Source organism: Ostrea edulis, chromosome 4 (genome assembly GCF_947568905.1).
Source record: "Ostrea edulis chromosome 4, xbOstEdul1.1, whole genome shotgun sequence".
In the NCBI taxonomy this organism is placed as follows: Eukaryota; Metazoa; Mollusca; class Bivalvia; order Ostreida; family Ostreidae; genus Ostrea; species Ostrea edulis.
In genome coordinates, this window is record NC_079167.1 from 86,337,243 (window position 1) to 86,362,884 (window position 25,642).

The window sequence follows — 25,642 nt, forward strand, 5'->3', positions numbered from 1 at the left end:
CGAATCTTGTCAATGAAAAATCTTAGCTTCTGGACTGTCTTGAAATTCTTGTACTCAAGGTAAAACGTTGCCCTTTTCCACCAATCATTGTTTCAATTCATTTCAATTATCTATTACCGATAGTTTATTGTGAAGTTGGCTTAGAGATTATAATCATGGAGGACGAAAATGAAAGTGGACATGATCAAGACAGTTATTCCCGGCTTGTGTCGAGTGTCATTCATGAATACGATATCATTGAAATGGAATCGGGGGCTAGAAGCGAAGGAAGTTCTAATGAAGATGTAAAATCACGCGATTCTTCGCAAGACGACACCATATTACCCCGTGTTAACTGTCCAGAAAAAATAGTGAGAACAGTCTCTCTTATACTGTTATAGTCTCTTCTAATTTGGGTTCTTGAAGTTAAATATAATAGGACTAATAAAAAGAATCATAGTGTTTATCATTAACTTCCAATACCTTCTACTGTTAGCTATACCACACTGTACATGGCCATTTTTATTTTCATCAGTTCATATCCCGTGGGGATCCGGGTTAGAATAGTTACTCAGTACCCCTTGTTTGTCGTAAGAGACGACTAAATGGGGCGGTCTTTCGAATGAGACCACAAAAACAGAGGTCCCATGTCACAGCAGGTGTGGCACGATAAAGATCCCTCCCTGTTCAATAGCCATAGGATCCAAGCATAGGCGTAAGTTTTGCAGCCCTTCATCGGCAGTGGTGACGTCTCCATATGAGTAAAATATTCTCAAGCGGGACGTTAAAGAAGATTCAATCAATCATCAGTTCATTAATATCTGATTAAGTACTTGTGCCTAATGCTTCATCTTGTATCCTTTTCTTTGTCGTAGGCCTATGTTCTATCTAACTATGCCTCTGATGCTACCCTATCGTCGCTATAACCATGCTTACTGAGTCAGAAGTAGTGTGAATGGGGACAATAGAGGTGGTTTGCGACGATGACACTACCGCTCTCCAAAAATAACTAACAGTGGACAAAGGTTGTAATTGTAATTAAAAGATTTACATAGCACCCTATCAACATTAGTTCTCTAAAGCGCTTTACAAATGTGAGAGGAAAGATAATATAAAATCAATGTGCACATACATGTGAATAAAATATTCATAATATCAGAATTAAAATGCATAATTATTGATATATAGTGCCTAATACATGTAATGTAATGATATAATTAACCTAATAACATTAAAAACAACCCTTAGGAATAATTAAATACATGAAAAGGACATAAGTGTGATAACAAACTATGGTTCAACTAGCAACTGAAGGTTTTTTCCCTTTTCTTTTTTTTGTAAAAAAAATGTAACAGCACTGTAAGAGCTGTAATGTAAGAGCACTAGCTAAGTATGTAAAAAAAAAAAATCACAAATTAAAAGCTAATCTAAAAAGATGTGTTTTGATCAGGTCTGCTTTAAAAGTAGACAGTGAAGTACATTGTCTGAGTTTTATGTTATGTTAGTCTACAAACGACACTGGATGTCTAGGTACCCCTTGTACGCTGAAGTTTTATAGTGTGTATAGAACTGAAAAGGTTTCCAGGATGGTTGTGATGCTTGAAATGTACTCACAGTGTGTATTGTTTATCAATTCTATCAATAGTTAAACCCACAAATCTTCTCAGTGAGGATAACTGATTTGATATGCATCACGGCACCCATTACCAATCATTGTATTCTTTTTCAAGGGTTAAATTTTCCAAATCTGATATATATCTATTTTAGGTTATAGTGGTTAAAAACAATTAAGAGGTTAAATTATAGATTATATTAGCTGTACCCTGTGAAAGCATTATGTAAATTTTAGATACTTCTGCCTTTTGATACCTTAAAAGCATTGAATATTTGTAAGATGGAACTTGAGTTGTATTATGATAAAGGCATTGATTTATTTCTGTTTCAGATAATATGTTTGGACATGAGCTCAGAAATGGATAAAGTTTCATTCCGGTCTCGCTCGGGGTAAGATATGTAGAGTATACCTGTTGTATGGGTATAGTTACTGTGAAGCCAAATACTAAAGTCTACATTACACAGTAACAGGGTTCCAGCCCTTGTATATTTGGCCATGTACAATTGAAAAGGATTACACCCTGGTATAAATCTGCCCGAAGCCATTTTTGCTGCTTCAAAGTAATGAGTAGTGTTCTCTTAGTTTTAAACCATTCATTTAGGATAAGGGCAAAAATAAAACAGGGCAATATTTTCCTTAAATTATGGAAAATGTGATATTGTTATGCAACTTGTCTTTGCCAGTGAGTGATCTAAATTACTTCACCACATCATTCAATCAGTACCATCATGAACCAGTGAAATGACTGCTGGAAATGAAAAAATAGTATAGTTGGTAAAGTTTTCACACTATAAACACAGCACGTTGTAAATGTTTGTTATATAGATTGTTAATTTTCACACTATAGACACACCACATTATAGATCTTTGATTTTTTACAGGGACAAGTGGACCCCAAAGAAGCTTGTGCGGAGAGCTCTGTCGTTCTTCCTCCACAGTAAACAGCGACTGAACAGAAATCACCAGTTCGCATTGGTCCACCTTTTTGACAAAGCATCATGGGTAAATTTAATTTGTGGTCCTTTTTTATTTCTTTAAAATTTTTATACAATTCCAGTGATCAAGAATGAACATAGAGAACCATCAAAATCGGGGATTTTACCAAATTCACACAATTCATGAAAACCTGAACATTTAGCATGTTTCTGACAAGTTTATTTAACACACACACACACACACACACACACACACACACACACACACACACCCTCCGATGCCACCATTTCACTCACTTCTTGTAACCCTGAATTATTTCTTCGCTTTTCATGGCTGTTTATATGCAAGTACAAAACTGCATACACATCATTTGCGAGAGAGATAGATAGATCTTTGCCGCTAATATATTTGTGCCTAAAAAATAACTACATTATATAGTCCTGGTTTATAATTTAATCAGCATCATAATGTCCATTCAATCAAATTTAAAGTCCTGTTTTATCCCCCTACCAACGAAGTCGAAGGGGACTTTAGGTTTGCGCTCCGTCAGTCCAGTTTTCCGCACTTTTTTTCTCTGTTCTTGCACATATTTATTTTATATTAGGTATGTTGCTTTGCCATAACAAGTTACAGATCAAGTTTGAATATGGTCCCGGTCCGTTGATTTTTCACTTAGTTATGGCCCTTGGACTTAGAAAAATAGCATGAATATCAGTTTTCCAGACTTTTTTTTGTTGTGCTTGCAGATATTCATTTGATATTGGGTACATTGCTTTGCCATAACAAGTTCCAGATCAAGTTTGAATATGGTCCCGGTCTGTTGATTTTTCACTTAGTTATGGCCCTTGGACTTAGGAAAATAGCATGAATTATCAGTTTTCCAGACTTTTTTTGGTTATGCTTGCAGATATTCATTTGATATTTGGTATATTGCTTTGTCATAACAAGTTACAGATCAAGTTTGAATTTCGTCTCGGTCCGTTGATTTTTCATTAAGTAATGGCCCTTGGACTTAGAAAAATAGCATGAATTGTTAGTTTACATCCAAATTTCTTATCTCTGTAGATAAGAGTACTACACTCATTAAAACTTCTAGCATAGTAATACAACAATATAGCTAAATTATTCATGATCACCTACATGTCACAGTTTATTGACTTGGTTAAAGACCTAATTAAACCTAATTATAAATTTGTCTTTTTTTTCCTGGTCTAGTCTCTACTCGAATAGTAGTTGATTTCCTATCCTGGTTCCCCAATTTTCCTTTTTACAATAACCTACATAATGAACTTTGAATAATGTTGTGGTACAGTAATTTTTGCAACCGGTAGGGGACTATGTATTGCCATGCAATACTCTCAGAATGCTTGTTGAATTTCAAATTATCAATATCATGTCAAATATCACTTTAATGTACATCATAATTATATGTACATGTAGTAGACAGATTAGGATATTCTTTCTTATCAACGTACATTTACCATGCAGTTGAAACATCGGGAAAAAATTGACGAATGCAAAGTCAGTCAAGTACACATGATGAGTTGGCATTAGCAAACATTTTGGAAATAATTTTGTGAATTTTTTAGGGTTTGGAAATTTACAAGAAATCCTGCTTCTATGCACAAAAAATATGTGATTTCATTGGTAAAACCCAGGAGCTTCTGGGGGGCTTCACTCCCTATGAGAATATGTTCTGAGAGAACTACAGTTCTGCTGTTAGGGCACAAACTGCCACAAATTGACCTATTTTCAAAAATTAGATACTGTATATTGATTATATACAGTTGAACTTTGGTACCTCAAACACCGATATCTTGACTACCATGGATATGTCGAAGTGATTCAGAAGTCCCAACTACTTATTCTTTAAGTATTTTACCCTCGATAATTCGAATCTCAGAAATCTCTTAAAGTTTTTTCTCAGTCCCAGTGAGTTTGAGATAACAAGGTTTGACTGTATATAGATTATAAAATGGATTTACTCTTTTAAAACCCACTACATTTCTGTTTGAATGTGTGAACTGATCCTGTGGTGAAGGAGTATTTAGAATTTCCTATATATTTTTTAATGGAAAATAATTTTTATAAGATGTGTCAAATAGTAATAAAAGGGAAATGAGGGACTGTGTCAAACAGGGGTATTTAGCGTGGGAGATGATACAACAGGTGGTTAGGGGTGGAGGGGTCATGGCAGGACTGTAAATCAATATCAGAGTAGTGCATATATATAATTAATGCTTTTTAACATTATAAAATAGAAACCAAGGAAACAAAGAGATTCGCTTTTATTTTTGGTTTTTTTGGGGTTTTTTCTGCACACTTAATGATTCATATTCAATATGTACACTGTCTGCATTATATCTGTTTTATTTGTAGGTGAAAGATTTTACAGGAAATGTACGGTCCATTATGAATGCATTAGACGATTTGTCAGATACAGTAGAGCTACAGACCTTCAATGCTGCCTCACTGTTTGACCTCATGTAAGAGACAACTAAAATGATGCATTTTGATTGACTAGCAAGTTGAGGGTAAATAACCATATCAAAAAATTTATATATATAACTTGTAAATGTCATGGCCAAATAGAATTTATCTTGGCTCTTCTGTTTGTTTCAGCCACCAGTGTGTTCCATTACCAGAGGTGGAGGGAGATATCACCATTCTTCCTCCTCCCTATGTGGTGCGCATGTTGTTTATCTACGGACGATCAAACGGACTCATAGAGTTTAGGAACAAAGATGTAAGTGTTCAGCACGAATCAGTAACCATAGAGATGCCTTGTATCATATGATTTTGGTGTCCAGAATATTTGGCCAATTTTCAGTTTTTCAATAAAGAAGTAATGTAGTGAGAAATGATGGAGCTTTGCATATTTTCTTTATGTGCATGTCAATCATGTTTCATATCAATGGAAATCCTAACGCTTTTGTTTTTAGCAAATTTTCTTCATGCATAAAAAAACTTAACATTTTCAACTTGTCAACATTATCCAATAGATGCTATTGTAGATTCCGTATTTTACGTGTGTACTTAATATGGCGAAATGACTTGTATATGTCTAATCGTGTGAACATGAATTTGTGTGTGGTCTGTTATAACAACAAAATAGAAGTAAAAGATTATCTGAGTCAAAGTTAATTTTTCAGAGTTTACATCAATCAGATTATCTGAGTCAATGTCAATTTTTCAGAGTTTCTGTCAATCAAATTTTCTGAGGTTATGTTAATTTTTCAGAGCTTCCGTCAGTTAGACAGTTCTCCCTATTTTTTCTTCGATGCGATGTACGTCCATGAACCACAGTCAGAAGAAAACAGATGTGAGGTCAGTTTAATGCTTTGTGTGATCTTGTGATTTTTAGCTCATCTGAACTGAAAGCTCAAGAGCTCACCTGAGCTGAAAGCTCAAGTGAGCTTTTCTGTTCGCCTGCTGTCCGTCATCTCTCTGTCTGTAAACTTTTTACATTTTCAACCTCTTCTCCAGAACCACTCGGCCATTTTCAACCAAACTTGGCCAAAAGCATCCTTTGGTGAAGGGCTTTCAAGTTTGTTCAAATGAAGGGCCATGTCCCTTTCAAAGGGGAGATAATCACAAAAATGCAAAAATAGGGTTGGGTCATTTAAAAATCTTCTTCTCAAGAACCACTGGGCCAGAAAAGCTGAAACATGAAAGCTTCCTGACATATTGCAAACTCATGTTTGTTAAAATCATGGCCCCCCGGGAGTATGATGGGGCCACAATCGGGGATCAAAGTTTTACATACAAATATATAGGGAAAATCTTTAAAAATCTTCTTCTTAAGAACCACTGAGCCAGAGAAGCTGAGATTTACATGAAAACTTCCTGACATAGTGCAGATTCAAGTTTGTTAAAATCATGGCCCCGGAGGATAGGATGGGGCCACAATCAATCTAATTAAAATCAGACTTCTTATACGCCGTATACTCTGCTTAAGTAGATCTGACATAACCCAATTAGGGGTCATGTTCAGATGAACTTTATGTCAGCCAATCAGCGCGTCGGCTTTGAAATCGTCAGTGTTCATAATTCAAGGAAAATGTCTGCGAAATTTTGGTTTGAAAGAAAACACATCGCAGCTAAATGCGACGTCACAATGCACCGTTTACATCGACTGGCGTTATATTCCTTGCGTTATTTAAATAAACCATCTTGAAAACTATTCAAATCGTACCCATCCCTATTCATACATAAATTGGAATTCACAATTAATTTAATTTGGGTGTATTTCATATCATACGTTTTGTTGTTTGTATGAACGGAATAAATTAGACATTATTGCGAAAGCTTAAAATTCGTTATGCGAAAATATACAATTTTACAGTGTGGAATAAACTTCGTGGGAGAGAGATTACAGCAATTTGTTGACGAATTGCCAGGAACCGCCTAAATAGCCATCATTGTCTGTATGGCGCAATCTGACTGGCTGATAGTTCTCATGAATATTCCAAGCGAAAGGTCATGCGGACATGACCCCCTATGGGGTTATGTCAGATCCTATTGTAGCGATTGTGAGCATATTCTAGGATCTGATTTTAATTAGATTGGAGCGACAATAGGGGATCAAAGTTTTACATAGAAATATATAGGGAAAAATCTTTAAAAATCTTCTTCTCAAAAACTACTGGGCCAGGAAGGTTGAAATTTACATGAAAGCTTCGTCACATAAGGCAGATTCAAGTTTATTAAAATCATGGCCCTCAAGGATAAGATGAGGCAACAATAGGGGATCAAAGTTTTACATAGAAATAGGGAAAATCATTAAAAATCTTCTTCTGAAAAATCACGGGACCAGAAAAGTTTACATTCACATGAACTTCCTGACATAGTCCAGATTCAATTTTGAAAAAATCATGGCCCTCGGGAGTAGGTTGGGGCCACAACAGGGATCAAAGTTTCACATGCAAATATATAAAAAGGAAAAATCTTTAAATATGAGCCAAGGTGACTCAGGTGAGTGATGTGGCCCATGGACCTCTTGTTCTGTATCTTTTGGATCAAAATGCTCAATCTCTACCCACAGTTGTCATTATATTGTAATACCGGACACACCTGTACAGCCTTGTCAATGTCTCCACATTTAGATATATCGACAACATTTTATCTATTAACAATAATCATTTTCATTCATATGTCGATTCGATATATCCCTGTGAACTCAAGATAACAGACACCACAGAGTCCTCCACATCTGCTTCATGCTCAGATATTTTATTGAAAATGGATATTAACGGCAAACTAACAACTCCACTTTATGACCAACCAGATGATTTCAGCTTCCACATCGTCAACTTCCCATATTTATGTAGTAATATTCCATCATCACTTGCATATGGTGTTTATATCTCTGAACTGATTTGATATGTAAGAACTTGTTCTGCATATGATCAGTTTTTAAATCGAGGCAGTCTACTGACAAACAAGTTGATATTACAGAGGTTTCAACAGTCTCATTTAAAGTTAGCATTTCGCAAATTCTATGGTCGTTATAATGATCTAGTTTACCAATACAACCTATCATTGGGTCAAATGCTGTCTGATGTGTTTCATAACGATTGTTAGGCTGTTCTTGGCACATTGATTTTAACTATGGATAAATCTGTTTACCTGATCAAGATATAGGGCTTACGGCGGGTGTGACCGGTCGACGGGGGATGCTTACTCCTCCTAGGCACCTGATCCCACTTCTGGTATGTCCAGGGGTCTGTTTTTGCCCAACTATCTATTTTGTATTGCTTATAGGAGTTATGAGATTGATCTCTGTTCATTATCTTCACCTTTCATAAATCACAATGCTGATCACAGATGGCACATTTTTCCATTGCCATGATTAAAATCATTATTTGACAACTTTTCCAGTCTTGAACATACGGGGACATTCACGATGTTACTTCCCAAATTTCCCTAATATAATTAAGATATGTATTGGTCATGCTTCACCATTTCTCGATGATTATGACTATTGCTCAGCACTAAACATGATATTTCATAACTAATCCCAGGGTATGAGAGTATGCGCTAAAAGCAATGTGAATGTGCATTTAGATGTGCTAAAATAATGTGAATGTGTGTTTAGATGTGCTTAAACAATGTGAATGTATATTTAGATGAGAATGCTGAGACATTATTAGAGTGTGTGGACAGAGGTGTAAGATAAAGAGCAGACAACTCTGGATAAAGACTTGTTATTTTATTAATATTGCAGGAGATCTTTGATCGTTTGTGTGATTTTGATAACAAGGGGATGTCTTACATCTTTGAGGCGGCCAGAAATCCAACACGCCTGTATGACCAGATGGCGCAGCTGTTGGCCCACCCTCTTCAGCGCCCTCTACAAAGCGAGATTTCGTACCGCCTTCACAATGTAGCAGATCTTACCACTTCTTGATAAAGAGAATATGCTGTTTCTTTTTTGAAAGCTGAGATTTTCATATAACTTCAGTGTAGTTGATTTGGAAGGAAGAATTGATCGTGTGAAGTTCAGCTAAAGATCTACTGATCTCATAACTAAGCGTGTATTATGATTAAAGCCAGGCTCTAGCCCAGGATATCGGCAGAACGAATGAAACTCGGAAGCGAACTTGTGGTAACATTCCAATTGACATGTACACCACCCCTACTGATAAATGTGCAATGACCTCTGATAAATGTATAACGACCTGATATAAATGTATAATTACCTCTGATAAATGTATAATGGCCTGATATAAATGTATGATGACCTCAGATAAATGTATAATGACCTTTGATATAAATATATAATGACCTCTGATAAGTGTGTAATGACCTTTGATATAAATATATAACGACCTCAGATAAATGTATAATGACCTCTGATATAGATATATAATGACCTTTGATATAAATATATAATGACCTCTGATAAATGTATAATGACCTCTGATAATTGTATAATGACCTCTGATAAATGTATAATGACCTTGGATAAATGTATAATGATCCCTGGTTGATGTATTATGACCTCTGATAAATATATGATGACCTGGAAATGAATTGAAGTCATGGAAAATATTGAATGGATATTAATCTATAATTGATTTCTTAAATCTTATGGTGATAAATACAATTCATATTTTAGAATACATTTAACACTTTATGATACTTTGCAACTAAAAATTTCTACTGATTTTAAAGAATTTAGGAATATACGATATATGTATTTATTTTAGGATATCTAAAATTTGGTGCAATTAAAGTTGATGCACTATTTGGTTTGATGATGATTTAGTACATCTTTGAATGGATATATGAATGTTTTCATAATTCAGTGAGACCAGAAATAGCTCCTCTTGCTTCACTGCCAAAACTGCTCAAATATGAATCCTGCTAAAATATTTACTCAAAAGCAGTACGGAAGATTAAACTTGTGATACAGAAAACGAAGTGCTAGAGTCATCTGATGATATATTCACAGAGAACAAAAGTCTGATCGCTGAAGTTAGAATTTGTGATCAGAAAAGCTGAAGTTTAAGTCTAATGTGTTTGTTGCATGCAACTGGAATCAAGTAATTTCATTTTGTAATCATCAGTGCATTTTCATACATGTGTTAATATAGGGTTCCTGTAATGTTGTATTGAATCGGTACTTATTTTAGCGTATTCAGCGTATTTAAAGATTAGCATAATTAAATCTAAAGCACCATTAGGCATAATCTTGATTTAGAGCTTGTTTTCTGTTTGATAATGGATAAATAGATTTTTCATATTTTAGCACAACCATAAAATAATACTCTTGCTTCACCGCCAAAATGGCTAAAATACAAATCCTGCTAAAATACTGTAAATGTATTACATTTGGCTGTGTATTCTATTTAGCGCCTTTGGCGGAACTCAGCTTCCGCTAAATCAAGTACATCGCTAAATGCCATCCGTAAATCTAGATGTTTAAAGTAATTCAGGAATGCGCTATATCAAATCTTCGCTAACTTGTTGAAAAACGATTTCCGCCAAATATCGTACACGCCAAATATAATACGTTTACAGTAAATCCAGGTACAGTAACTCATAAAGATGTTCACATTCATTTGTATGTTTCAGTTGTTGTATTGTATGTACATGTATTAATGAATTAAAGATTCAAAACAATTGAAATGGAAGTTCAGATGACTGTCAGGAATAAAGAGTTGCCCCCCCCCCCCCCCCCCCCCCCCCCCCATGATGATTTAATCAGAACACTATTCCTTAATTAAAGGGACTGATTCACAATTTTCCCCAAAATTTTGTTTTTCACTTTTAATGATCAAAATCTACTGTTTAAAGTGTTTAAAGGATTTCGCATAAAAATTAAGGTTAAACATTATCACAGACGCTCGTTTTAGAGAGTTTGTTATTTGTTTGTAAACAAAGATTGTGGTATTTTTTGTTTACGAAATTTTCAAAAGAAATGGATATCGATCTACGTTTATTATATTTTTCACATTTCAAGCATTCTTTGGGTAAAATGTGTCATCTAAAAGTTAAAATTTGTGACTATGCAAAATTAAGATGCTTTATATTACAAAATTAATATTTCACTGGTTTGTTTGTTTACATAAAAAGACTCGAGTCTTTGTTTACATAACACAGATTTAAGGCTAAAATATTGCTTTTATTCTTGCATTCAGAAGGTCAAAATTTTGGCTGTCAACATTAAATGAGTTATATTTTTAATGTTTAACATCAAAAATGCAAAATATTTTTTTCAAAAATCGTGAACCAGTCCCTTTAAGGTCATGGCAATAATGTTGTAATAGGAAGGGAGAAAATGCAGTAGACCAGACAAGGATCTGACTTTGGCCCCTCAATCTCTAAGCAGGTGCTTTACTAACGGAGCTATCTGACACCAGTGATCCACCCCGACTGGCTGCCACATTCCTTTTTCCGTGTCTTTGTTTTCAGAGAAACACAATTTAACACTTTTATCCTGTGGCAGGCATTTCACTTATCAGTTCCAAGGAGTGGTCTCCAGTACTAAATGTAACAGGAAGGGTGAATATGCTATGGACCAGATCAGGTTTTAAACTTAGACTCTAGTCAGGTGCTCCACCAACAGATTTATATAGCCACCTGTGATCAAGCCTAGCTAACCACAACTAGATGATTTTTTATACCAGGGGTTTCACTCACACTTCAGAGGTTTGAGGTTCCTAATTCACAATATTAGATATATCATACAAGAACAGTTTGTTACAAGTGCCTTATATGAAGTGGTAACCTTGACTTTTGGATCTGAAAAGTGACAGAGGTTATCCTTTTGTGACCTTGAAGTTTCCTTGCTGAATCTTTTTGATGAATTTAAGGTTATATGTGAAAGATCTGTAACTATCACTTATAATGTTGAGCACAAGACAAAGGAACAGTGACTATCTGTATGAGGTTTGCTGTAGCTGATCAAGAATCAAACCCGGCACCTTAAGGTTCGGAAATGAGCGCCCTAACCTAGTGTAACCAATCACTGCATTTCTTAGAATAGAAGTTTCTGATTTATGTTTATTATTCAGTTCTATTGTTATGATTAAGAATTTCAAATACATGTACTAGCTATTAGTTGCCATTGGTAAACCTTGGTTGTCTTGATCAATGTTAGAAAATACCAGGTTGTTCTGTTTCACAATTGATAAGTTTGTAAACTACCTGCAGTAACATTTGGACAAACTGGTGGAGAAGAATTACGTCTCCCCTCTTCCAGGGCGAGACATTGTTTTTGTACTTTCTGTCCGTCTGATAAAACCTTGTGACTGCTTCTCCTCTTATTATGGCTTATCGGATAGACTTGAAACTTTGTACAATGATTCTTTGTCATTTGTAAATGTGCATATTGTCGGGACAGGAGGATCCAATTATTTTCCTACAAGGTATAGTGGATCTAAGTGGGGTGGAGGCTGTAAAATAGCTTGTGAACACTTCTCCTAGATGGCTTATCTGATAGATTTGAAACTTTGTGCAATGCTTCATTGCCATTTGTAGATGTGCATTTTGGTGGGACAGGAGGATCCAATTTTTTTCTTCAAAAAGTTATAGTGGTTCGAAGATAGGTGGAGAATGTTAAAATAGCTTGTGAACACTTCTGATATATGACTTACATGATACATTTGAAACTTTGTACTCACCAATCATACCCAAATCACCAATCATACTCAAACTCACCAATCATACCCAAACTCACCAATCATACTCAAACTCATCAGCCATACCCATACTTACCAATCATACCCCAACTCACCAATCATACCCATACTCACCAATCATACCTAAACTCACCAATTATACCCAAACTCACCAATAATACTCAAACTCATCAGCCATATCCAAACTCACCAATCATACTCAAACTCACCAATCATACCCAAACTCATCAACCATACTCACCAATCATACCTATACTCACCAATCATTCCCAAACTCATCAATCATACCGAAACTCACCAATCATACCCGTACTCACCATCATACTCAAACTCACCAATTATACCCAAACTCACCAATCATACCCAAACTCACTAATCATACCCATACTCACCAATCGTACTCACCTATCATACCCATACTCACTAATCATGTCCAAACTCACCAATCATACCCAAACTCACCATTCATACCCAAACTCACCAATCATACCCATACTCAACAATCATACCCAAACTCACCTATCATACCCAAATCACTAATCATACCCATACTCACCAATCATACCCAAACTCACCTATCATACCTATACTCACCAATCATATCCATACTTACCAATCATACCCAAACTCACCAATCATACCCATACTCACCAATCATAACCAAACTCACCAATCATACCCATACTCACTAATCATAGCCAAACTCACAAATCATACTCAAACTCACCAATTATACCCATACAATAATACCCAAATCACCAATCATACCCAAACTCACCAATCATATCCATGATTACCAATCATACCTATACTCACCAATCATATCCATACCCATACTCACCAATCATACCCATACTCACCAATTATACCCATACTCACCAATCATACTCATCTATCATACCCATACTCACTAATCATGCCCAATACTCACCAATCATATCCATACCTACCAATCATACCCATACTCACCAATCATACTCAAACTCACCAATCATACCCAAACTCACCAATCATACCCATACTCACCAATCATACTCAAACTCACCAATCATACCCAAACTCACCAATCATACCCATACTCACCAATCAAACCCATACTCACCAATCATACCCATACTCACCAATCATACCCATACTCACCATTCATACTCAAACTCACCAATCATACCCATACTTACCAATCATGCCCAACCTTACCAATCATACCCATCAATCATACTCACCAATCATACCCATACTTACCAATCATAGCCATACTTACCAATCATACCCATCAATCATACTCACCAATCATACCCAAACTCACCAATCATACCCAAACTCACCAATCATACCCATACTTACCAATCATACCCATACTCACCAATCATACCCATACTCACCAATCATACCCATACTTACCAATCATGCCCAAACTTACCAATCATACCCATCAATCATACTCACCAATCATACCCATACTTACCAATCATACCCAAACTTACCAATCATACCCATCAATCATACTCACCAATCATACCCATACTTACCAATCATACCCATACTTAACAATCATACCCATACTTAACAATCATACCCATCAATCATACTCACCAATCATACCTATACTCACCAATCATACCCATACTCACCAATCATATCCATACTCACCAATCATACTCACCTATCATACCATACTCACTAATCATACCCATACTCACCAATCATACCCAAACTCATCTATCATACCCAAACTCACCAATCATACCCATACTCACCAATTATACCCATACTTACCAATCAAACCCATACTCACCAATCATGCCCAAACTCACCAATCATACCCATACTCACCAATGATATCCATACTTACCAATCATGTCCATACCCAAACTCACCAATCATACCCATACTCACCAATCATACCCATACTTACTAATCATATCCATACTTACCAATCATACCCATACTTACCAATCATACTCAAACTCACCAATCATACCCAAACTCACCAATCATACCCATAGTGATACTTACCAATCAGGGAGCGAAATTTACTTTTTTCACTTCTAGCAAATTTTAGCTAGTGGATTATTTTCCAACTAGCAAAATTGAGCTTTTACAATGTACTAGCATTGTTCAATCGATTGCTGTTTTACATGAATTTATGAAAACAAGCATGTCTCTTTATCAAAATATAGGGGAAATCTTTTAAAATCTCCTTTAAAGTGCAATAATAAAAATAAGATTGCGAATTCTTTCATTTAAAATCTAATGAATTATCAGACAACATACATGGTGCATGGTGAGGGTCATAGGGTACACTTGTGCGGCGTACTCGCTGTCCAGAGATCTACCACCTATTTACAACATCATGTGGATTGAAATCTTGAAGACTGTTTGCGCCAATTCAAACTATATGTTCAAAACTTTTGGAAATTTAATCTAAAAAATTCTAGTTGAAAAGAAAACCCTGCGAACTCGAAGTATTTGACTATAGAGTACAGAAGGACATCGCATGAAACGGTGACACTAACACTGCCATGTGTTGTTTTATGTAGACACGCACGAAATCAACATACTTGCTATCTAAATCAGACGTCTCTGAGATGCCCAAAGTGTGCATGAAGTAGGCCATCTTTGACATCACTGACTGAGATGACCTTGGCCTTCGTTATTTATTCGATCCACGTTTACTTATTCAATACTTGTATATTCATTCTGTAAAGCGTTTCTATGCTCAAGATAAATTGTTGTAAACTTCAAAGTACAGCCAATAAACCAAAGAAATCCGAGGGAAAGACCGGGCTTTTTTTTTTCAATCGCAAAAAGTTGCGATTACTTGTGATTTTTTACTTGCAAGTCCATTTTTCAACTCGCATTTGGCGAGTATTTCCCCCTAATTTTGTTACCTGCCAATCATACCCATACTCATGAATTCTACTCATGCTCACTGATCCTACTCATTCTCTAAGTCTGTAGAAATTGGTGACCCACACAAAATGTGGCAGTAGTCAGATGATAAATGTATTATACAGTTATTGATTGCTACCTTTTGTAACTATGGTGACCTAAAGTCACTTTGGTTGTAAGTAGAGAAATCTGAAACATGCCTACTGTTCATACAATTTGAGCACTGCATGAAAGCAGCCAATGAGCAAAATCAATATTTCAACCTTAGAGAGAATTATGAACACTGGTCGGTTTCATGATCTCCAGGCCACGAGGAATTTTTGACCATTTTGTATGAAATATGGGGGAGAAATCACCATATCTTCTCATCTCCTATTGTGATCCTTGGAGGGTCATGGTTTAAGGTCATATGCAATGTTTCTGATATTTTTTTCTAAAATTATATTTTCATCTCGTCTTGTATGAAATTCGGAATAAGTTTATATTTCATATTTTAGTAAAATAATTACCATATTCCATATATCAGCCTGCATGGTTAGCTCTATGGTTAATGCAATGGTCCTGGGTTCAACCCCCGATTGAACCAGATTTTTTTCCCCACTTCTTTGCTAATATGACATAGTAATGTCAATATGTACAACCTTTTGTAATACAAAAGAGTTGACAATACGTTTTACTTATCACAACCAGAAACTATCAAAATATATGTATATGCTAACTCTAAAACAAACCTGGTAATATATCCCGTTTATTTGTAAAAATAATCTATGGTGCAAGTGAATAGTACCTAAAATGTCACAAAAAATTATACATTATTTAGAAACACCACGCATGTCCTTAAACTTGAAGTTCACTAAATGAGGATATGTTTGCATATCAATGCGACAAAATTATAGCCTTGTAAAATTTCTCCTTGATGCCCTATCTGGTCACAAAGGGTGATGGTTTGAACAATCTTGATCTTTATTATGAAAGCCTTAATTCCTACCAGTGACGTTGGCTTTTCTGGATCAGCAGTGCATGGTTGTGAAGATTTTCAAATAATTTCAACTTTCTTTCACTATTTCTAAATTATTTCCCTTTGAGGGTTTTTAATTGGATCATATCTCTTCACCCACCACTGCTTTGTACCATGTTTGGTTGAAATTGGCCCATTGGTTCTGGAGAAGTAAAAATTGTGTAGAAATTTCACAGACAGATGGACTTTGGCTATGGTGAGCTAAACTTCAGAAAACATAAAACAATTTAAATTTCACACTTTTTTGTTTTATTAAATAAACAAACACATACATGTACATGCTGTAGTAAACTTATATAAAATCATTGCAGAATAACAGAAAATCATAAATAACGAATCATAATATTAACATGCTAGGCATCTTCAATACATTCGCTGCATCAGTTAATCTATCGCAATAGGACAGACTACAAGCACTCTGTACCATGGTTACTGGGTAGAATCCTTCAAATCTGCTCTTAGTACCTAGTATAAAAGTATGAAGTGGTCACAGACAAAACTAGATGACATACAGTTTTCCTGTTAAATAGGGCAGAGTTTACTACTGTATGTGTATTCATTTTTGCCTATTAAAAATTTGACGAAGTCGGAGCTCATGCACTATTTGGGCTATTTGTGATTTAGCGCTTCTTCTATGTATGACATTTGGTCAGTAGAGGTTTTCTGACTTTAGCGCAGCCATAAATTAGCACCCTTGCTTAATTGCAAAAGGCACTAAAATACTGAATCCTGCTAAAATATTGAATCCTGCTAAAACAAGTACACATACAGTACAGTACAAAAGTTTTCATCACCGAAAATTCAATAGGGTCAGTTTAAGTTGATAGTAAATTTCAATGCTCATTTAGTAAGTATATCAAACTGACTTGTATGCAAAAAAATATATTTTTAAAAAAACAAAAAAAGCTCCGATAGGGAGAGATTTAACAGCAACATAAATGTCAAATTAACACATTTCATTTTTTTGAAACTTTCAATACTCACAACAGGGACCTATGTACCATATATTGGGTAATTTTGATATTGGTAATATCTAGTAGTGGATTTTTCTGAAAAACGTAGTTCGAAATCTTAGCCCTTCATTTTTTGACAAAATTTCATGCAACAAGTGTATCACTTATACGAATAGAAATTGTGGCACTTTTAGTTTTAGCGAATTTTCCTCATCCACTAAACACCCAACATCTCCAGTCTAACAGTTACCCAATATACGATACACATAATACAGTTATCTGTATCTTAAAGGTCTCCGTAAATTGAAAAGTTGTCGAATCTTTTGATTCTGGTTCGGGGCCATAAAACTAAGCTGAGGTCACCTTTGATCTCACTCTTTCACTATATGTTACTTGTATGAACATACAAGGATAGGTTTCATGCTTGAATGACAGATCAATATACATATCATAAAGCACAGTTTTAACACTATTTCAACGGTTAAACATGAAATCCCCAGTCGTGCAGAAACACAGTCATCAGGAATCAATCTATGTTGTATATATTACATATGCTAGTCTCTAATACTGATCATGACTTATTATGTATTAGATGACTAAAAACTATACAGCAAACCTCATATTTGGCCAAAAATAAACTCCTAATAAAAAAAATTAATAAAGTAATTAAGTATATCAATGTTTATATGTGCACAAGAAATATCCACAGGATATGTTAACTATGGTCTATTCTGCTACTGAGTGGATTTGCACAATCAGTGACAAATACTTATAGTAGATAATAAAAATCATACAATTATCGTAATTTGTTCATAAATATTAATTAAATACTGTAGTATATATAGTCATGAAGAATGTTGGCGTACAAGTATTATCAAATCATTACCAGAATTTGTTCATAAACACAGCCGAGAACAAAGTTACCATATATGGAAATATTTACAATTAATGATAAAATTAAACTATGATGTTTTTGGCAGAAAGTTTGAAGGTGGGAACTTTCTTTCAGTGTGATAAACATACACTTTACATACATTTCTGAAAGAAGTAAAATCCATTTGTGTGATTTCTACCATTTATTTTACAAAAATGAAAAATGTGTCCCCTGATTAACAACTTTCTGAAAAAAATTGCAATACTGCAAGTATTGGTAAACATGTACTTAAAAAAAAAAAAAACAAAGAGAATGGATATTATAGTCTTATTTTAGTTTAGAGTCAAAACAAACACTTGCCTGTACAAACAATGCCTTATAGGGTTCTAATGATACATGTACCAGCCGCATGACCATTTCTATAATCAGATAGTGACACATGCATATACTGTCCAGAAAAGAGAGTGTTGTGGAAAATAAATGAGTCTAGGGTCTATACAATGGACACACCCACTTTTACATCTGATAAATCACTGCTAACTAACATACCACGTTTATTGTTTATCTCCTATCCCATTATCAATCATTGAGATTAATCTAAGTATGCACCTAAATATAGATGAAGCTGTTAATGGTTGCACACATTGGGCAATATACATGGGAGGTCGATAAGATCATGTCAGGGATGCAGAGATATAAGTTTTGTCTTACCATATATTACAAATTCACAAATAAAGTTTTCACTGAGGACAAGTCTACAATAGAAAGACACCTTGTTATTTTTCATGGCCGTAAATTACAAAAGTAACGTTATGACTGACGTCGACACGAACTGTACAATAGTCTCGCAGTCATGGATCACCTACTACAATGTTTCTCCATGTCTGTTACAAAGTGAAATTTAAAAAAAAACAGATCTGATTGATCACCATGAGGAGTAGTCGAGGTCATCATTTCCAAACACGAAGAAATATCCCAGGATTGTCAGAAATACGACGACATTCCCAGCCAAGACCAAACCACAAGCTCCCCACTGGATCTGCAACAGAATGGGATTACAATCATTGTCAATCTGATCATTAATGAAGTACAAGTAGATACCAAACATTAACATTGATATGATACATAATTCCCCTTCTGTAAGATCAGCAAGCATATTTTGTTTTAACTTTTTAAACCACTATTTAAGAAATATATTTTTTTGTTCCATAGAATTTTTTGCAGTTGATATCCGTGCCACATTCCATTATCAAACTTACAACTAAGGTTCGAGCTAACACAATGGGTAAACCAATCGCTGAAATCACAATCCCGACGGTAAAAAATATACAGAGTTCAACCAGGGCACTACTGGAGGAATCGAGACTGCCGCTCAAACGACGAGATATCACCGTGGGGACGGGTGACAGGAAGTAGAAAAATAACACAAACATTGGCCACCAGTTCCTGCATAACAGAAAGTCAAAGGAAGTTAAGTTGTTATAGCACAATATTGTTCAAACATCATTTCTTTAAGCATATGATATTACACATGTCACAGTGGTGATTAAACATTATTTCTATGGGCATAAGATTATAAACATAATGTGGTGATTTTACAACATCTGATCAATACAAGTTACAGCAGAGAAAACATATTTTAGTGGTGGATCCAGAGGGGGTGTTCCTTGGGTTGGAACCCCCCCCCCCCCTCCTCCTTCTTTCATCAGAAAATTTTGCTAAGAAAAGGTAAAAAATAACACATTTTGAGGGTGGACCCCCTCCCCCTTTGAAAACCAAAATAATGGTAGATCCCCCTTTCAAAAATTCCTGGATCCACCCCTGTATTTTACATGCTTTACAGTTGGTTATTTGCCTATACCTTAACAGTCTAAAAATTCATCAAATGGGTCTGTACATTTAATTTACAATTACTAACAAGAAATGTTTAAGATGGTGTAAAATTGAAAGAGGATTATACACATCATGACATGTATCATTTAATTGATAGTAGTGCCAAAACAATTCAAGATATGGACAATATCTTCTTATGTCCAGAATGAATTGATCTTTGACCATGTGACCTCAAAATCAATAGGGGTCATTACTCCTTAGGATGTACCAGTGTACCAAGTTTAGTGTCAATCAAGCAAATGACTCTCAAAAAATAGGAAACTATATATTTCTATGTCCAGTTTGACCCTTGACCTTTGACTATGTAAACCCAAAATCAATAGGCTTCATCTACTCCTTGTGATATACCAGTGTATCAAGTTAGTCTGTCAATCAAAGGGTTCTCAAGATAGTGAGTGGACAAGATTTTGTCTAAAGACCGACCTACCAACAAGAGCAATATAATATGACCCCCTCTTTTTCAAAGGGGGCATAAAGATATAACCACTGTGCTATGCAGGGGCATAACCATACATTTTTCTGGGGTGGGGGAAATGGCATAAAACAACTTTTGTTACAAATTTGCTGACATGAAATGGGTGTATACATATGGCTTATTTTAAATTTTTACACAAATGATAGAATTTCACTCTCCTGATGTAAGTGTTTACTCCAGTGAACCTGAGCTTGAATTTTTTGTCATTGTTTTTGTAACTTACTCAAACAGGGCGCATCCCAGTACGAGGAATGTGATCCCAATGGCTGCGGAAAAGGCCAGGGCTATTAATCTAAATTATACAAAAAATACATTAAAAAATCACAGAAACACAAACGGACAAAACAAGGAATGCTATTTACAAATGGAGAAAATACTGCACATCCAACACAAGACTTTGTAAGGTCACCGTGATATGTTGCTAAGTATCATATTTCAGGATGAGAAATTGCTGGCTAACATAAAAGTAATATATGAGTTCTGCCTCTTGTTTAAAAATATATTGTCCTTTTACAGTGTTTCTGATTATATATATGTATATATATCAGGGTCAAATACCTAAAGAAAATGCAGTTGGGACTTCCAACTCACTTCATGGTATTTGAGAAATCAATGTTCGAGTTACCGAAGTTCAACTATATTCTAAGATATACTTGTTTTCAGGTGTTATGCTTATGATTTATAAAGATTAGTATGGGCCCAAACCTGTGCTGTACAACAATGATGCTGAACATGGCCCAAAAATACCCAAACTTTATTTCTGCTCTTTTAAAAAGACACTCTGAAAAGGCAGTATCTCATCCATGACATCACCAAATTGTGACTATTTATGTTGTCTGTATAAAATGCAGAAAGAGCTACATCAGTAAATTGTTAAAATAAGACATTGTGGGAGACCTGATGAAAATAATGGCATCTACTTTAACCAGAGGCCCATGGGCCACATCACTCACCTGAGTCACCTTGGCCCATATCTAAAGATTTTACATATATATTCGAATGTAAAACTTTGGTCCCTATTGTGGCCCCAACCTACCCCTGGGGGCCATGATTTTTACAAACTTGAATCTGCACTTAGTGTCAAGAAACTTTCATGTAAATGTCAACTTTTCTGGCCCAATGAATCTTCAGAAGAAGATATTTAATGCTTTCCTTATATATTTGATCCCCTATTGTGGCCATATCCTACCACCAGGCCATGATTTTAACAAAATTGAATCTGGACTATGTCAGGAAGGTTTCATGTAAATATGTACTTTCCTGGCCCAGTGGTTCTTGAGAAGAAGATTTTTAAAGATTTCCCCATTATATTTGCATGTAAAACTTTGATCCCCTATTGTAGCCCCATCCTACCCCTAGGGGTCATGATTTTAACAAAGTTGAATCTGCATTATGTGAGGAAGCTTTCATGTAAATTTAAACTCCTCAGATCCAGTGGTTCTTAAGAAGAAGATTTTTAAATGACACCACCCTATTTTTGCATTTTTATGATCATCTCCCCTTCAAAGGGGATATGGCCCTTCATTTGAACAAACTTGAAAGCCCTTCACCAAAGGATGCTTTGTGCCAAGTTTGGTTGAAATTGGCTCAATGGTTCTGGAGAAGAAGATGAAAATGTGAAAAGTTTATGCCGACGCCAAGCAACGGACAAATTTTGACCAGAAAAGCTCACTAGAGCCTTCGGCTCAGGTGAGCTAAAAATACAAGACACGTGATGCTGATAATGAAATCACTGATTGACAGGAGCACTGCCTGACTCTCCACACAGTACCTCCTTACAAAGTCAGTGTGTAATGGCAATACATAATATACAGGAAATTATTTCATTAGGGCTGAAACAATATGCCTCCTTCATCATACGATACATATTGCAATACTTACAGAAGAAACCAATGATAACTTTGAAGAAAAATTAATAACGAAGATTCACAGTCACAATCTTATTAAAACTGTTTCCAAACTGTGTAACAGTAAGATGCCTGTTGGCTCTGTAGGCCTAGTTTGAACTGATTAATAAGTTTATTGTTTTTGTCGGACTTCAGGCTAACAACAATCTGACCGTTGTCGGACGCCTATTTGTCCCTCGTGCATGTAAAAATAACAAGTACAATTCAAGCCCAAAGTATTTTACCAAACCCAATTTTATAAAATTTATCAAACATTGAATCAAGCGTTTATATTGAACAGTATCAATATTTCGGTGAATCATTTCAGCCCTATTTTTCATTCATATCAATCCTGTTAAATAATTAAATAAATGCAGTTATTTATCTATCAATTGGCTAGTGTCATGCATGTGTAAATATAACTTTGTAAACACCTATCTAATAACCAGCACAATTACTGTAACTTGTGAGTATTAAAGTAGAACTTAGTGAATACTTACGCTGTAGAAGTCATGGAAAGCCAGGAGAGAGGAGCATCAACATGAAATTTAAAAAGCCTTGCATTATTAATCTGTCTTGTATTTACCCTTAAAAACATTGCCATTTCTGAAACACAACTGTAGTTTGGAGTACAGCTGGTAGTTTGGATCGCTAAAAGTTTGCAGCAATACATGTTTCTCATCGTACATATAAGTTTTCTATTTTTACCAAAATTAAAAAGTACAGTGACATCACTTTGTGGTGTAGCTTTCTGAATTTCACAACAATTTAGATGAGTTGCATATCTTTAAAAGTAATCTCCCTTTTTCAGCACAACCTTCAGTTTTTCCTCAACATCCTTTGTAATATTTAACAGCAGCAAATGATTTTAGGGCAGCTACTGTCCATATATCGAGCGAAGTGAGAGGTTTGATTTCAATCAGACTGTATCATTATGTAAGGTTTTGATATTGGAGCGACCAACTCACTTTAGAGTCTTACATATATGGGGCAACACATACAGCAGGATGAAGATATCCCGATTGTTTTTATTTATGAAGATTACTCCTAACTGTGAATTACACAGACCTCAGATTGACCCAGCAAAGGGGAGCAATCTATTGTATTTATGGTACAGTTCAATAAATTATTAAATTTAATTCATATAAGTATACCTAGCTACACTGTGCTCAAACAGACCTAGATATATACAAGGTTAGGCTAGTTTATGTACATAATATTTGACTCCCAATATCATTCAGAATTGCAGAAGTCATCATCAACAGATGACATCAGAAAACATTTTGAAATAGACAACTGTCTAATAAAACAATCTTCATTACCAACATTGCCTGTAAAATTTGCAAGTATAGTAGTTAATGGGCGTGGCCGGACCAAACACTGAGGCCCAACACACCCATGGTAAGTTATTTCCATATTAATTATTAGGCTAGAAGCCTAGTGGGCATACTCCGAAATTACCAGACCCAGTCACTTCAATGTTACAATAGTCAACTACAGGTAAATAAATTAGCATTTACAAAACTGTTGGGATTATGTAACATTTTCATGGACGGCATACTTTCTCTTACACTCTAAATTGTAATATGTGGTACCAAGACTTACATCTAATTCCGGCCATCTTTTGTTGACGAATAGTCATACACTAGTGAATAAATGATAACTTCAAAGGTATTCCGAGTCGATAGTAAACTGGTTCTCTTTAAAATGTAAACTGAAAACCAATATAACATCAAAAAGAGAGAGAGAGAGAAAAGTAAAAGGTTTATTTTTAAAACAAACAAAATGAAATAAAAATAAACAAAATAAAAACAATTAAACAGATGGGCACAAAAATATGCCATCATATTCTAATCTTAGAAAAGGCCAAGAAATTATTTTTTTTTTTCATTTTTCACATGGATTAGATCTACATGTAGGGCTGTACAAACTGTATTTTGAAAAAATCATGGTCGAATGCATCTCTAGGCCTATACCAACGTCAAAAAAAAAAAAATCGAAGAAGGGGGACTTTTGTGCCCTTTTTGCCCGAGAAAGGGGGGGGGGGGGGGGGGAGAGATAAAGACTCCAAGCGCTTTTATCAAAAAGGGGGGGGGGGTTGCAAACCACAGGCTAGCCTCTTCTAAATCTGCAACTGTCTATCCAGAGATATCGTGAAAAGTTTGTGCTCTCATTACGTACGCACTTTGTACAATCATGTAACCATGGACCATCTAAGTATGATACATCATATGACTGCATGAAATTTCAAATTATTAATTTAAAGTAATACAATTTTTAAACATTTCTAACATATCATTAGGTGGCGATCTCGTACGTGCATTTATAGGACCATAGCTTATATAGAGCCCAAAACTCCTACTCTGGGAATATTCAGTAGAAAACTTCAATGCTTGCTTGCTCATGTAATAACGCCCCAGAGTCATCTCATTATAATAATCATGTCAACATATTGCCTTCTTGATGTCCAGAAGTAAACAAGTTTTTCTAAGATATATATAATGCATTTGCAATACAAGCCACACCTTGAGGCCTGGACCCTAAACCCAGAGTCATGAATTTCATAAATTTGGTAGAGGGTGTATTATAATCATGCAAATAGTATGACTGCTTGATGTCCAGGAGTGAAGAAAATTTTGATGGTTTTTGGCCCAATCCCTCAGGGAGTCATAGTCCATGAATTTTCCAAGTTTTGTTCCGCTCAAGATTTACCCGAAGTTGCTGTCAAGAGAAGAAACTTATATAATCAAAATGTTCTTGAAAAAGTTTATGACCGACGCACATCACACGACGATGGATAAAAACAGAGAGAGAGAGAGAGAGAGAACATCGGTCGACTCAAAGAATAGATAATATTTGAAGACCTTTGTCAGTACTATACTAAACAACGTTTTGTTGAATACGCAAGATTATTCACCGATGCAAGCATATCACAGAGTAAGAAATATTCACTATTGATTTCATCTAAAAGAT

General features: G+C 35.3%; 2 protein-coding genes across 10 annotated transcripts; one reads left to right on the forward strand and one right to left on the reverse strand.

Moving 5' to 3' along the window:
* The first annotated feature begins 137 nt into the window (after nt 1-137).
* Nucleotides 138-10,663, forward strand: LOC125668096 (BRISC and BRCA1-A complex member 1-like). Its single transcript, XM_048901875.2, has 7 exons — nt 138-350; nt 1,925-1,983; nt 2,476-2,596; nt 4,910-5,016; nt 5,153-5,276; nt 5,771-5,857; nt 8,757-10,663. Exons 1-7 carry the CDS (start codon nt 156-158, stop codon nt 8,937-8,939), a joined length of 876 nt encoding a protein of 291 aa, XP_048757832.1. The 5' UTR covers nt 138-155; the 3' UTR covers nt 8,940-10,663.
* A 5,526-nt stretch (nt 10,664-16,189) lies between these two features.
* On the reverse strand, nt 16,190-24,300 carry LOC125668097 (leptin receptor gene-related protein-like). Of its 9 annotated transcripts, none has more exons than XM_048901877.2 (6): nt 23,170-24,300; nt 21,007-21,075; nt 19,675-19,861; nt 19,345-19,454; nt 19,127-19,170; nt 16,190-16,730 (listed from the first exon to the last, which is right to left on the reverse strand). In XM_048901877.2, coding segments are annotated over exons 1-5 (549 nt in total). In that variant the 5' UTR covers nt 23,352-24,300; the 3' UTR covers nt 16,190-16,730; nt 19,127-19,169. The 9 variants fall into 9 exon arrangements, 5 of the variants coding, with proteins under 5 accessions (XP_048757834.1, XP_048757833.1, XP_056020087.1 ...); XR_008802730.1 differs by lacking the exons at nt 16,190-16,730; nt 19,127-19,170 and adding exons at nt 16,815-17,053; nt 18,776-18,834; XM_048901876.2 differs by lacking the exon at nt 16,190-16,730 and adding an exon at nt 16,815-17,053.
* Between the last annotated feature and the right edge of the window lie 1,342 nt (nt 24,301-25,642).